General features: G+C 39.3%; 1 protein-coding gene and 1 long non-coding RNA gene across 3 annotated transcripts; both read left to right on the top strand.

Moving 5' to 3' along the window:
* The first annotated feature begins 5,656 nt into the window (after positions 1-5,656).
* Positions 5,657-6,394, top strand: LOC116676750 (uncharacterized). The gene is made up of 3 exons (XR_004328823.1): positions 5,657-5,907; positions 6,180-6,221; positions 6,308-6,394. It is a non-coding gene; the product is annotated as an uncharacterized LOC116676750 (long non-coding RNA).
* Positions 6,395-9,721: 3,327 nt separating this feature from the next.
* Positions 9,722-12,271, top strand: LOC116676747 (uncharacterized). 2 transcript variants are annotated; one of them, XM_032507654.1, is made up of 6 exons: positions 9,722-9,974; positions 10,110-10,457; positions 10,737-10,778; positions 10,864-10,971; positions 11,147-11,181; positions 11,284-12,271. In XM_032507654.1, exons 1-6 carry the CDS (start codon positions 9,932-9,934, stop codon positions 11,386-11,388), a joined length of 681 nt encoding a protein of 226 aa, XP_032363545.1. In that variant the 5' UTR covers positions 9,722-9,931; the 3' UTR covers positions 11,389-12,271. The 2 variants fall into 2 exon arrangements, with proteins under 2 accessions (XP_032363545.1, XP_032363546.1); XM_032507655.1 differs by lacking the exon at positions 10,737-10,778.
* Positions 12,272-12,867: the final 596 nt, after the last annotated feature.

Raw genomic sequence — 12,867 nt, 5'->3', positions numbered from 1 at the left:
GATGTTCCAAGAACCAAACGTTTGAGTCTAAATAGATGCCAAGGTATGCATTGGCAGGTTGGTGTGTGGAAAAAAACAACACACCCCGCCTCTCTGCCCTCATTTATAAGAGCTCAGCGGTACAATCTATCCTTGCAGTGAAACGTTGAACACACGATGAGGAACTTCACCTGGATAACAGATTTACTTCTCTGCAGCCTCAGTAAGAACGGACACTTGGTAATTCTCAGCACCACATCATCTAACAAATAACCAACCAGAATTTCAACTTTTAAATAAGAACTGAATTATTGTTGTTGCATTAATAAAGTAAGTGCTTCATTATTCGCTCAGGGATAACTCTCTTTCTGTCTCCGCTGTGTGTCTCAGCTGGATCTCTGTCTCAGCTTCTGAGTCTCTGTGGACGTCCAGTCTGGTGGAGACATCACTCTGATGTGCTCCAACATTTCTAAAACTCCAACTCAGGCAGAATGGTTAAGACTGATCAACAGAACCAAGCCCAGCTGCGTCTCCGCTATGTACGGGTCTGATGGCAATGCCTCGTTCTGTGATGGATTTCAAAACAGATTTGAGATGAGCTCCAACATCGCTACTGTCTTTCTTAAAATCAAGAGAGTGGATTTATCTGACTCTGGACTGTATTCTGTGGAATTTACATGGGCCAACATACAGTCATCACCAGTGCAACATATCTAAAAGTTCAAGGTAAGAGTGTAATAAGCCTCAGAGATCTGTTTCTCTTCACATTTACAGAATATCTCACATGCATTTTCACAGTCGTATGAAAACAGCATAAAGACAAACAATAAACCAATATGTGTCAAAGTATTTCCCTTTTTGTCTTTTTAAGGTAACAGTGAATCTGAGTTTGGAGTGGATTTTAAGACTGAACGTAAGGTTCTCCTTTTTCCCAGTGAAAGTGTCCATTTCAATCTCAACAATCACTTTAAAAACATACTCCAATTCTGTCTTTTGTCTCGTAGAGGGGTCTGATGGAATTATTGTGATGCTGGCTGTTCTGATTGTTTTCTTCATAGTAGCTGTCATTGTTCTGGCTGTTAAAAACAGGGAACTTCAGATAGGTAAAGACATATCACTTGTTGCATATTCAGTTGTATTAAGTTTTCACAGACAAATCCACTGCAAAGTATTTGGTCAGCTAACTAATCAAGCGTATGTTTTGTCACGTAGCTGCTAAAGAAGAACCGCATCCTGAAAGAAACAAGGTGAAGTATTACAGTAGTTAATAACATATGTTGGTAGATTTGACTTTGGTTTAAATCATTAACAAGGGTCAGTACAGAATCTGCACTGCCTTCCAGTGAGTAACATATGTGATACTAAATACTTTATTGATCTACAGACTGTGGGCTGTGATGATCTGAACTCTGCAGCTCTGACGTTCCTTCCAAACACAATAAGGAACAGGAGGCCTGCATCAGAGAAAGAAGTGGAGACTCAGGTTCTTTATAGCGCCAGCAGATAGACACAAGCAGCAATAGGACTGCAACGCTCAGTGGAACTAATACTTTATCATATTCATCTGCTACCAGAGTCAGTGGCAACATCTTTTTATTAAATGAAGTTTCTATGCTCATGGTCAGTTTGCATTTTCCTCCTTGGGGTCTTTCCGTCTCTCTCTCAGCAAAATGTCTGTGTCTTTCTTATTGTGTCTGCCTCTGATCTTTATCTGGGAGGAACAACAACTTCTCTGACACCGATGACCTAGTCATACTTACTCATATTGAGAGTCTAATGGTCTGTGGGGGGGGGGGGGTATGCATCTCTTCACAGGAAGAGACAGCACAGTGTGGTCTGAGCACACCTGACATCAAAGGGACAAGGCAACGCTAGCAAAGTATAAAAAGAAACACAATCATGTCAGCTTTTGTATTTGTACAGATTGGAGGTGTAGATAATAATTATATTAATGAATGAATAGTGATGATCCTAACTGATCCTCTCTTTGTATTTGTAAATCTGTGCTAACAGCTCTGCTGCAGTAAATACCCATGTGTATTAAGTAAGCATAGGGGCATTAAGATCTTTTTTTTTAAATCTAATTTTGTAGAAAGAAAATAAATATTAAAGTAAATATGTGACTTTATTCCACCTGTTTGGATTCAATTCTCACACACGTCTCTCAATCTCTGTCTTTTTGAAATTATCTTTTCATTCTTCTTGATTGTAATCTGATTCGAAGATTTAAATAAAACAAAAAAAACATTTGAGGTTTGGTGGAGGAGGAGCCAGTGAAGGAAACTGATCTCTGTCAAATGTCCTTATAAAGACAGTCTGCAGGGAGGTACACTGTGTTGATTCTCTGTTTGGATATACTGACTTTTAATTTTTTTTAATTGTCTCTATTGTACAGTATGCTGACATAGTGAATGTGTACATGAGAAATACAAAGGGGTAGCTTCCTGACCTGGCTGTGTTTGCATGCACAAACACTATGGGTAACAACAAGCGTTGTGCCCCCACCTCGTTATTTTCCACTGTGGTTTCAACACTTTGTGTATCGACTAAAGCGAAAGCCACAAGAAGACTGGCCTTCCGCTCTCTGCAATAAAACCAAAAAGCATCAAAAGCTGTACTACTTTTCACACAAAAGCTGTCCAGTTTACACCCTCATTTTACTCTTCTACCTTCATACATCTGCACTCTGTGTGCATATAATCTGGCTCGTGCAGCCTCATACCTGCACAGCCAGATGACAGTGTCATTACACTGAGAGCTAGGAGCCTCCCACTGGTATGTGGACAACATACTCATACACCCTCTATTAGGTGATTCCCAAACAGCTGAGTCAGTGAAGAAACTCACTGGATGGTAGGGTGGGTGCTATGAGCGACAGGGGTTTTCTTCTTGGAAGATATGCAAATGAGACCACTGGTTTGATCAGTTATAAATGGCTGCAGTAGCCAGTAGTGGCAGCATTGAGCACAGAGTTGCTGAGCAGCACTCCAGTTGGTGAAGGAGGAAGAAATCCAGTGCCATCTTGGAGTTTGTGAAGCGTTTAATGGCAGAAACCTCTGTAACTACTTGATGAGAGTAGAGCTGTGAGTTGCACATGCTCAGATATAAATGATATAAACGTGTCATACTGAAATTTGTGAAATCCATAAAATGATAAACTTGTCTCATTAAAAACAACATAGGATGGAAATCATTTCAAACACTCCATTCAACTGACAGCCTTTGTTGTGTTTGATTGCTAACTTGTAGCCAGCAGTGGACACACCTTGTTATGTAGGTCCATTTTTACTATATTGACATTACAGAAGTCTCTTGTTAGCATCTTGTAGGCTACTTGTCGCAAAGTGATGAATAAACGACTCAAATCTGCACTTGACTCACATTGGGTAGCGACAACCTTGGTCACTTTGGAGACTTTACAGCCACTTCACTTCATGTCTTTATGCCAGTCCTGAATCAGGGCCACTTCTATGTTGTATCATGGTGAAACAATGTTTGGAGTGTTACTATCTCCCTTGTCACCAGAACCAATGTAATTTTGTGATAATGTTCCAGTATTTATGCCAAATGTCTTTCCTGTTATTTATCTTTCCTTTCAAAGTCTTCATGTCACTTTGTCCATTGTGACAGAGTGGAGTAGTGAGTGAGGTACACATCACATGTTTGACAGGAAGAGACAGCAGTGGTGTCTTAGCACGCTTTTAAAGTTGATACTGTGTCTAAAAATATAAATAAACCACCGGCCTAGATTCTGTCCTGTAGAGAAAAAAGACAATCTGCGGCTACATGTTTTGGAAAGACGCTAACCAGCAAGCAACAAATAGCAACAGTAAAGTCTCAACCACAGGAAGACTGGTGTTCACATGTAACCACACACATCAAAAGTTTTAAGATCAAGAATGATGCTACCTGATGAGTTTACAGTATTTATCAACCCCATCTGACACTGTTTCAACATCTGATTTCAGACTACAAACTCACATGCACAACCAGATGTGAAAGCATTTAATGTGTGCATCTTAAAAGAAAAAAGACAATGAAGCTGCATTTTGGCAATCAAAGCTACACAGTGAATGAATCGGGGTCCGCCCACTGAGTCATCCATGCAAGTCCTAGACAAAACACACACAGACACACAGAGTACATTCTAGCTCTTATTGGCTCTATTCTGCAACTTTTTTCACCCACAAGATCCCCAACAACAGCTGCTACCTTCCTCCAAGCAGCAATTCTGGGGCTTCTATTTCCTGTTGCTCCGCCATCTTGGTCCATGTCTCCAGTTATCCCAGCATGCTTTGTGAAGCATAATATTTGGTTCCCATGAATGATGGTACTTGTCACTGATCAAACGCTGCAGTTGTAGGGTTGGATGTATGGTGGCCGACAGGGGCCAACGCAATGCAACTTCAACTCCCATCAAATAGACAAAATACAAGCAAATTAAGAAACCATCTTCATTAATTTGACAAAGATGCACAGCATTTAGCAAACGCCAGCAATACACGCCAATACAAACAACCAATACAAAAATGCAACAAAAAAAAGCACACAAACCCCAAAAAACAAATTAACAAAAACCTCCAATGGAAGTTCACCAGGCCTGCATTAGTGGATTGTTTTGACCGTCTTCCATAAAGCCCTCGATGTAGATATCTGTGTAAATTGTTTCAGTTGGTGTGAATGTTACTCTGGCAACTAATAGGAAATGACCTTAAGAATAACTTGGTCTCGTATCTGTTGAGAACAGCTAGATCAGCAAGAACACAAAGACTCCCCTCTTAAGTTGAGAGCTCAGCTATGTACTTTATAAATCTGCAGAGTGTGGACAGGAGGAGTGTCCGTCCCTTTATCAGAAAGGACAAACAATGTGAAATCTTTTTCAAAATTTCATAGTGCTTTAATTCTTATTTCTTTTAAAGATATAAGAAGATACGTACAACATTTGACATTGTAGCATGTGTATAACACTGTAACACACATGTTATTTGTAGTTTCAAATAATATACAAATATTATATCAGTATCGTCACCTCGCCTCACACAGCAAAGGCCTGCATGTCCCCAAAGAGCAACAGTTGATCATGACGTTTAAAAGTGTGAATAAGTGTTTAACTTTTCCCCACTTCCTCTTCTTTAGTCTCTGTATGGTCGAGATCTACCAAGGTTATGTGAATCTTATTTGGATTAGTGGATTTTTTTCCGACCGTCTTCCATAAAGTCCTAAATGTATCTGTTGTAATTGTTCCAATTGGTTTGAACGTTACTTTGGCAACTTATAGGAAATGACCTCAAGAATAAACTTGGTCCTGTATCTGTGTGAGGCGATCCTTTGTTGTCAAAGACTCCACCTCTTAAGTTGAGAGCAGCCTTCCTGGAGCACAGTCAGACATCACAGAGCTGTGATCATACGCACCACGATGAACCGGAGCCTGATAACAGCTCTTGCAGCTCAGTAAGTACTGACAATACTTTTCTCTCAACTTGATGACTTCCAGTATTAAAGCTTATTTATTATTATATTTTTAAGAAGTGTTACCTCCCTAAAACAAGTAAGTCTCTTTTCTGTCTCTGCTGTTTGTTTCAGGCTGGATCTCTGTCTCAGGTTCTGAGTCTCTCACTGAGACTGTGGAGGGTCGGCCGGGTGGAGAAGTCACACTCACATGCTCCAACAGTCCAGCAGAGAGGCTCCAACATTCTGGTTGAGAGTGGTCAACAGAACCAAGGCCAGCTGGATCTCCTCCATGGCCAGCTCTGCAGGCACTCCTTTGTACAGGGTTGGAAATCAAGATGGAAAATTCCACATGAGTACCAACATCTCCACTCTCTTTCTCCAAATCAAACGAGTGGATGTATTTGACTCTGGACTGTATTTATGTGGATTTTACATCGGAGGACGTTTAATTCAGCACAATACACTTCAATGTTAAAGGTAAGATTAAAAATCCTGTGTTCTTCTTTTTACATATGCTAATATCATAATTATCAGATAAAGAGCAAATTTCATCATTTTAAAACATGAGACTGATGCCATTTAAGATAAAATCAGACATTAACATCTTGATTAACTTAAAAGGCAACAATGATTCTCATTAATTGCCCAAAAATAACAACTGTGGCTATTTGAAAAGATTCCAAAAAAGAGAGTGGTCCAATATTTCAAAGTATAATCAAAAGTAAATGTATCTTTTATTTTGTTAAAAGGTAGCGATAAATCTCATGATGATGACGACAGGAAGTCTGAAAGTAAGATTCAACATAAAAGATTTAATGTTCTTAAAGTTCCTGAGCCAGTAAATGGAAAACAGAGTAATTGTAGTCTCTTTGATCAGAGTGTGATGGAACAGTAACGCTGATGAGTTTGGTCCTGGGCGCTCTGACTGGTCTCCTCTTCATGATCATCATCGGTCTGGTTGTTATAATCTGGAAGCTTCAGAAAGGTACTTCCTAAAAGTTACTCCCTCTTGTGTTTTATATTTATTTCTTCTTTAAAATTGTCTGAATATGTAAGAAAAATGTTTGCCCAATCAGAATAAGAGCAGAGTAATGATGAATAATATTGTCAGTGACCTGATTGGATGTTTGGTCTCTTTCATTCAGCTGCCACGAAGAACAGAATCCACAACAGCCTGAGGTACATCAACTTTTATCATTTCCTATTATACGTTTTAAAGGTAGCTGAGGCATGATTTAGTTGTTCTTACTAACTAGCTGTTCTGACTCGTTCCAGAATCTGGACTCTGGCCTGAAAGATGCAGCGCTGAGTTTGTATGCAGCAACAATAAGGAACAGGAGGCCTGCATCAGAGAGAGAAGTGGAGACTCATGTTGTTTATGCTGTCCGCAGATAGACTCAAAGGGGAACTGATGCTTTATCATATTCATCTCCTGCTGTCTTCTTTTGTGGGTGAATGGGGAGGAGTACCCTTTCTTATTGAAAGAAATGTCAAATGAAATAAAAAAAACATGATGTTTTTTTAAAGGGCTTTCAATCTCTTCTTCCTCTCTCTTACTCTGCATTGCGAGTCTTATCTGACTGTGGTGACTGTCCAGACCATTGTAAGATCAGGGGTCACCCTTACGGCTTACCACGCAATAGAAGACTTTGAAAAGATTAAAGTCTGACACCATCTCAAAACAATCATCTCACATCTAACGTTAAAGACGTGTCATAGTATGTAAAGACTGGTGATCTTGCTGGTTCACACGTTGCAAAACTACAACTAATGTTGGATTTGTTTGTTTTCTGTCTTTAGCGTTTAGCTTAGCGCTGCGCCATAGCAACCATAACTAACACCGACTCTAGTTGTTAGCTGCTTCCTGTTTGGTGTTGGAGGGTGCGCACCCATGGTTGTTGACAATGTTCATGGGATTTAATTTCACTACCAAGACTTACGATGCCATCAAACACGTTTGATTATGTTGGAATGTCAAGATGTGAAAAAAGAAACGCCTCAGACTTAGTTTGATGATCACCTTACACCAAACAAGGAAAAAGTTGAAAAGTCGTTTGGTGTAAGGTTGGCACTAGGTACCAGGCATTTCTAGTGTGCCAAGGTGTGTCATGGAGAATTTTTTTGAAATTTTCCAATCTACTTGCAAAATTACCTTTTTCACAGCAGGAAAGAGACTTTTTTTACTTTTTTTCACCATCCGCATACAGCAAAGACCCGTCCTACTCTGCCTCTGATTGGCTAGTGTCTTCTTTACAGAATGCGGTGCGACAGGGAATTATATAACACTGCTTTTGTGGGCTGGACAGATGATGGCAGGCTTAATGTTGATATGGCACAATGATTAACAACATTATTTTAAAATGGCACTTCATATTACCAAGGTTGCTGACTTCTGAGTTAGATTAAGGAAGGAGGGAGTGAGTTAGACATCACACATCAGTATAAGCAAGTCAATTCGGAATCATGTGTATAACAGTGTGTTAAATGTAATTCGTAATATTAATAAATACTAAGGCCTTCATATTCCCAAAATGGAAATAGTTGACTGTGACGTTTTAAAAGTGTTAGCTGTGAATAAGTGTTTTTTCACCACTTCCCTTTTCTTTAAACTCACAGGCCCCGCCATATCTTCACATAGTGCCTCTGTGTCTCTTAACAGGTGTCTGAAGCAGTGTGACAGTTGGACAGCCAGACATAAAAGCTTTACTCTGCTTAAAATTATTACTGAGTGAATCATTCTAATGCATGCATCAAACAATTTAACAATCTTCTACTGAGAAAGTAGTCATGAGTGCAATGAAGAGATCAATAAAATTATTTAAATGTGGAGCATAGTGCAAAGGGTACTGGGATAAATAGTATTAAGTTATTATATTACAATATGAACATATGAACAGTTATGTACTAGGAAATGAGAATGATGAATAAATAAAAAAATAAGTGAGATGTGAGAATGGGAATTATGAATAATACTAAATAAGTGGAATAATAAGTGGAACCAGTGACCAGTGCTGTAGAGACAGAACATGTGTTCTGGACAGAATAAGTCTTTAAATCAGACAAATAGCAATTAAAATCGCTCCGATTCAAAAACGATAAAAAGTTTATATAAAACGTCATCATGTTGTAAACCAATCAGGTGTTAAATAGGCTGAGAAGCCAGTGTTTCCCAGCATGCTCTGGGTCCGCCTGGCTCTTGCAGTCGGTGAAAAGCAACTGCGCCGCCTGCGTCTCAGAACTGCGTCCGCCTTGCTCTCGTGAGATTTCCGTTGCCCACGTGTGCATGACGTCAGAGCAAGTCGGGATCAAGTCGGACACAAATCTAACCGGCATGCAACGGGCGCCGATCGCCGGTGATCGATTCTGCGCAGACCTGGCTCATCTCGAACGAGCCTAATGAATGATGGTACTTGTCACTGATCAACCGCTGCAGTTGTAGGGTTGGACGTATGGTGGCCGACAGGGGCCAACGCAATGCAACTTAATGAAACCCCCATCAAATAGACAAAATACAAGCAAATTAAGAAACCATCTTCATTAATTTGACAAAGATGCACAGCATTTAGTAAACGCGATGCAAATACACACAACACAACTAAATACAGAAACAATGCCCAAAAAAAAGCACACAAACCCAAAAAACAAATTCAACAAAAAACCTCCAATGGAAGTTCACCAGGCCTGCATTAGTGGATTTGTTTCGACCGTCTTCCATAAAGCCCTCGATGTAGATATCTGTTGTAAATTGTTTCAGTTGGTGTGAATGTTACTCTGGCAACTAAATAGGAAATGACCTTAAGAATAACTTGGTCTCGTATCTGTTGAGAACAGCTAGATCAGCAAGAACAAAAGACTCCCCCTCTTAAGTTGAGAGCTCAGCTATGTACTTTATATTAATCTGCAGAGTGTGGACAGGAGGAGTGTCCGTCCCTTTATCAGAAAGGACAAACAATGTGCAATCTTCTTTTTTCATAGTGCTTTAATTCTTATCTCTCATAAAGATATAAGAGTATACGTACAACATTTTGACATCGTAGCATGTGTATAACACTGTAACACACATGTTATTTGTAGTTTCAAATAATATACAAATATTATATCAGTATCGTCACCTCGCCTCACACAGCAAAGGCCTGCATGTCCCCAAAGAGCAACAGTTGATCATGACGTTTTAAAAGTGTGAATAAGTGTTTAACTTTTTCCCACTTCCCTCTTCTTTAGTCTCTGTATGGTCGAGATCTACCAAGGTTATGTGAATCCTATTTTGGATTAGTGGATTTTTTTCGACCGTCTTCCATAAAGTCCTAAATGTATCTGTTGTAATTTGTTCCAATTGGTTTGAACGTTACTTTGGCAACTTAATAGGAAATGACCTCAAGAATAACTTGGTCTTGTATCCGTTGAGGCGATCCTTTGTTGTCAAAGACTCCACCTCTTAAGTTGAGAGCAGCCTTCCTGGAGCACAGTCAGACATCACAGAGCTGTGATCATACGCACCACGATGAACCGGAGCCTGATAACAGCTTTAATTCTCTGCAGCATCAGTAAGTGCTGACAATACTTTTCTCTCAACTTGGTAACTTCCAGTTTTAAAGCTTATTGTTATTATTATATTTAATAAGAAGTGTTTACCTCCCTAAAACAAGTAAGTCTCTTTCTGTCTCTGCTGTTTGTTTCAGGCTGGATCTCTGTCTCAGGTTCTGAGTCTCTCACTGAGACTGTGGAGGGTCGGCCGGGTGGAGAAGTCACACTCACATGCTCCAACATGTCCAGCAAAGACGCTCCAACATTCTGGTTGAGAGTGGTCAACAGAACCAAGGCCAGCTGGATCTCCACCATGACCAGCTCTGCAGGCAATCCTTTATACAGGGTTGGAAATCAAGATGGAAAATTCCACATGAGTAGCAACATCTCCACTCTCTTTCTCCAAATCAAACGAGTGGATGTATTTGACTCTGGACTGTATTTATGTGGATTTTACATCGGAGGACGTTTTAATTCCAGCACAATACACTTCAATGTTAAAGGTAAGATTATAAAAATCCTGTGTTCTGTATTCTTCTTTTTAAATATGCTAATATCATAATTATCAGATAAAGAGCACATTTCATCATTTTAAAACAAGAGACTGATACCATTTAAGGTAAAATCGGACATTAACATCTTGATTAAGTTAAATGGCAGCAATGATTCTCATTAATTGCCCAAAAAGAACACCTGTGGCTATTTGAAAAGATTCCAAAAAGAGAGTGGTCCATATTTCAAAGTATAATCAAAAGTAAATGTATCTTTTATTTTGTTAAAAGGTAACGATAAATCTCGTGATGATGACGACAGGAAGTCTGAAAGTAAGATTCAACATAAAAGATTTAATGTTCTTAAAGTTCCTGAGCCAGTAAATGGAAAAAGAGTTATTCTATTCTCTTTCATCAGAGTCTGATGGAACAGTAAACCTGATGAGTTTGGTCCTGGGCGCTCTGACCGTTCTCCTCTTCATGATCATCATCGGTCTGGTTGTTATAATCAGGAAACTTCAGAAAGGTACTTCCTGAAAGTTACTCTTTCTATCTTGTGTTCTATTTTCTTTTCTTCACTACTTCTCTAAAATTGTGTGAAAACGTTGAAAGAAAAATGTTTGCCCAATCAGAATAAGAGCAGAGTAATGATGAATAATGATTGTCAGTGACCTGATTGGATGTTGGTCTCTTTCATTCAGCTGCCAATGAAGAACAGAATCCACAACAGCCTGAGGTAAATCAACTTTTATCATTTACTTCTTTGTTTTATCATTTTAAAACGTGTCAAGTCATTATTTTATTCAAGATAAGTGAGTGTGAATATTCTTTATGACAGAACCGGGCACCTGAAGAGGTGAACTACGCAGCTGTGGCTTTCCGTCCAAAAACAAGAAGAACAAGAGAAGTTGAGCCCAATGTTGTGTATGCTTCTACTAGATAGACCCAGGATTACACCAGATAAGCGGTTCCGACTAAAACTGATGCTTTATCATATTAATCTGCAGATGGTGGACAGGAGGACTGACCATCACTGTCAAATAAGGACAAAAATGCAACCTTCTTCCTAGTGCCCAGTTTGAATTTGAATCTCTTTTAAAGATGTAATTAGTGCACATCAACATGGAGAGAAGATTTTGTAAATAGCAGTGTGTCTATTCTGGTATAGGGAATACAATTCAAGAGATACAGCAGCAATCTAGTATTACATTTGACTGAAATATGAATTACTCTTTCTTCTTTTCCTTCACTACTTGTTTCTGTTACACTCTGACACTGTGTTTCACGGTAGTTCCACTTCCCCTTGTTCACTTCCCCTCAGATAGTACAAAGCAGCATAAGACGCAGGGAGGCTGTTTCTGTTGATGCCATGCACCTCATTGGAGAGTACTGCTTGCTGCATTACTTGTAAGAAAGGTGCTATAATATTACGTGACCCGGTGTTGGCTGTATTTGGAGTACTCTGTAGCAAAATTCAGAACCCTTCTAGCGCCCATGTTAATTCTATTAATCTGGAAACAGACACCACCTCCTCCCACTTCCAGCATGTTGATCAAAGACGTCATGCAGCACCTAAAACTGGGATACTCAGATATACATCGTGTGGTTCCGTTGAAACGTTTTATAGAACTTGGCAATGCACAGCCCCGTGGCTCCTACCTTAACTCTTAGCTCTGATAACTACCTGAGGTGTGTTGTCAATAAGTATTTAGAGCAGGTTTGTACTCTGATTATTATTTTCTAATCTGATTATCTACCATACAGGACTTATTGTGTTTGTGTCTGTGTAAGTAAATGTTTTGTAAAACTATTTCTGTAATATTATATAGAATTTGAATGGAATTTTTGCTTTCTATAATACCAATAAATAGGACATTTAAAAAAGAAAGGTGCAGTACAAACGTTACTTATAAAACGTATTGTTATTATAGTATTACAATCAGCATAAATTCACCATTTCAATGAGGCTTGGTAATCGGCTGCATGCAATTCTGATTTAAAAAGAGAAAAAAGAGCAAACGATTATCTCTAATTCTACAATCAGTTGCGTGCCAAGATGTGGCAATGCTGTTGTTGCTGTTAGACACGAAACCTTGCTACCTGCAGGCATTTTTTTTCATTATATTCTTTATATTGGAGGTCCTCAGTACTGTCACTGTAAAAACAAATCTCATTTTGTAATAAACATTCTATTATATTCATGCAAATTGTCCACTCGTTAATTCCATTCTCCAGCCAAAGTGTCTTACACAGTGTGTTTGTGACCTTAATCTGAGAGAAAAGATGAGGATTGGTGTGTGATGGAGGAGGAGACTGTCTCTTACACTGAGAGCTAGATGGAGGGAGCGAGGTTCCCAGCACTTGTTTGACAGGAAGAGACAGCGCAGTGTAGTGTGAACACGACCGAGGTGAAGATCATGAG

Source organism: Etheostoma spectabile, unplaced genomic scaffold (genome assembly GCF_008692095.1).
Source record: "Etheostoma spectabile isolate EspeVRDwgs_2016 unplaced genomic scaffold, UIUC_Espe_1.0 scaffold00003703, whole genome shotgun sequence".
NCBI lineage: Eukaryota > Metazoa > Chordata > Actinopteri > Perciformes > Percidae > Etheostoma > Etheostoma spectabile.
This window is presented reverse-complemented; position numbering and strand designations above follow the sequence as displayed.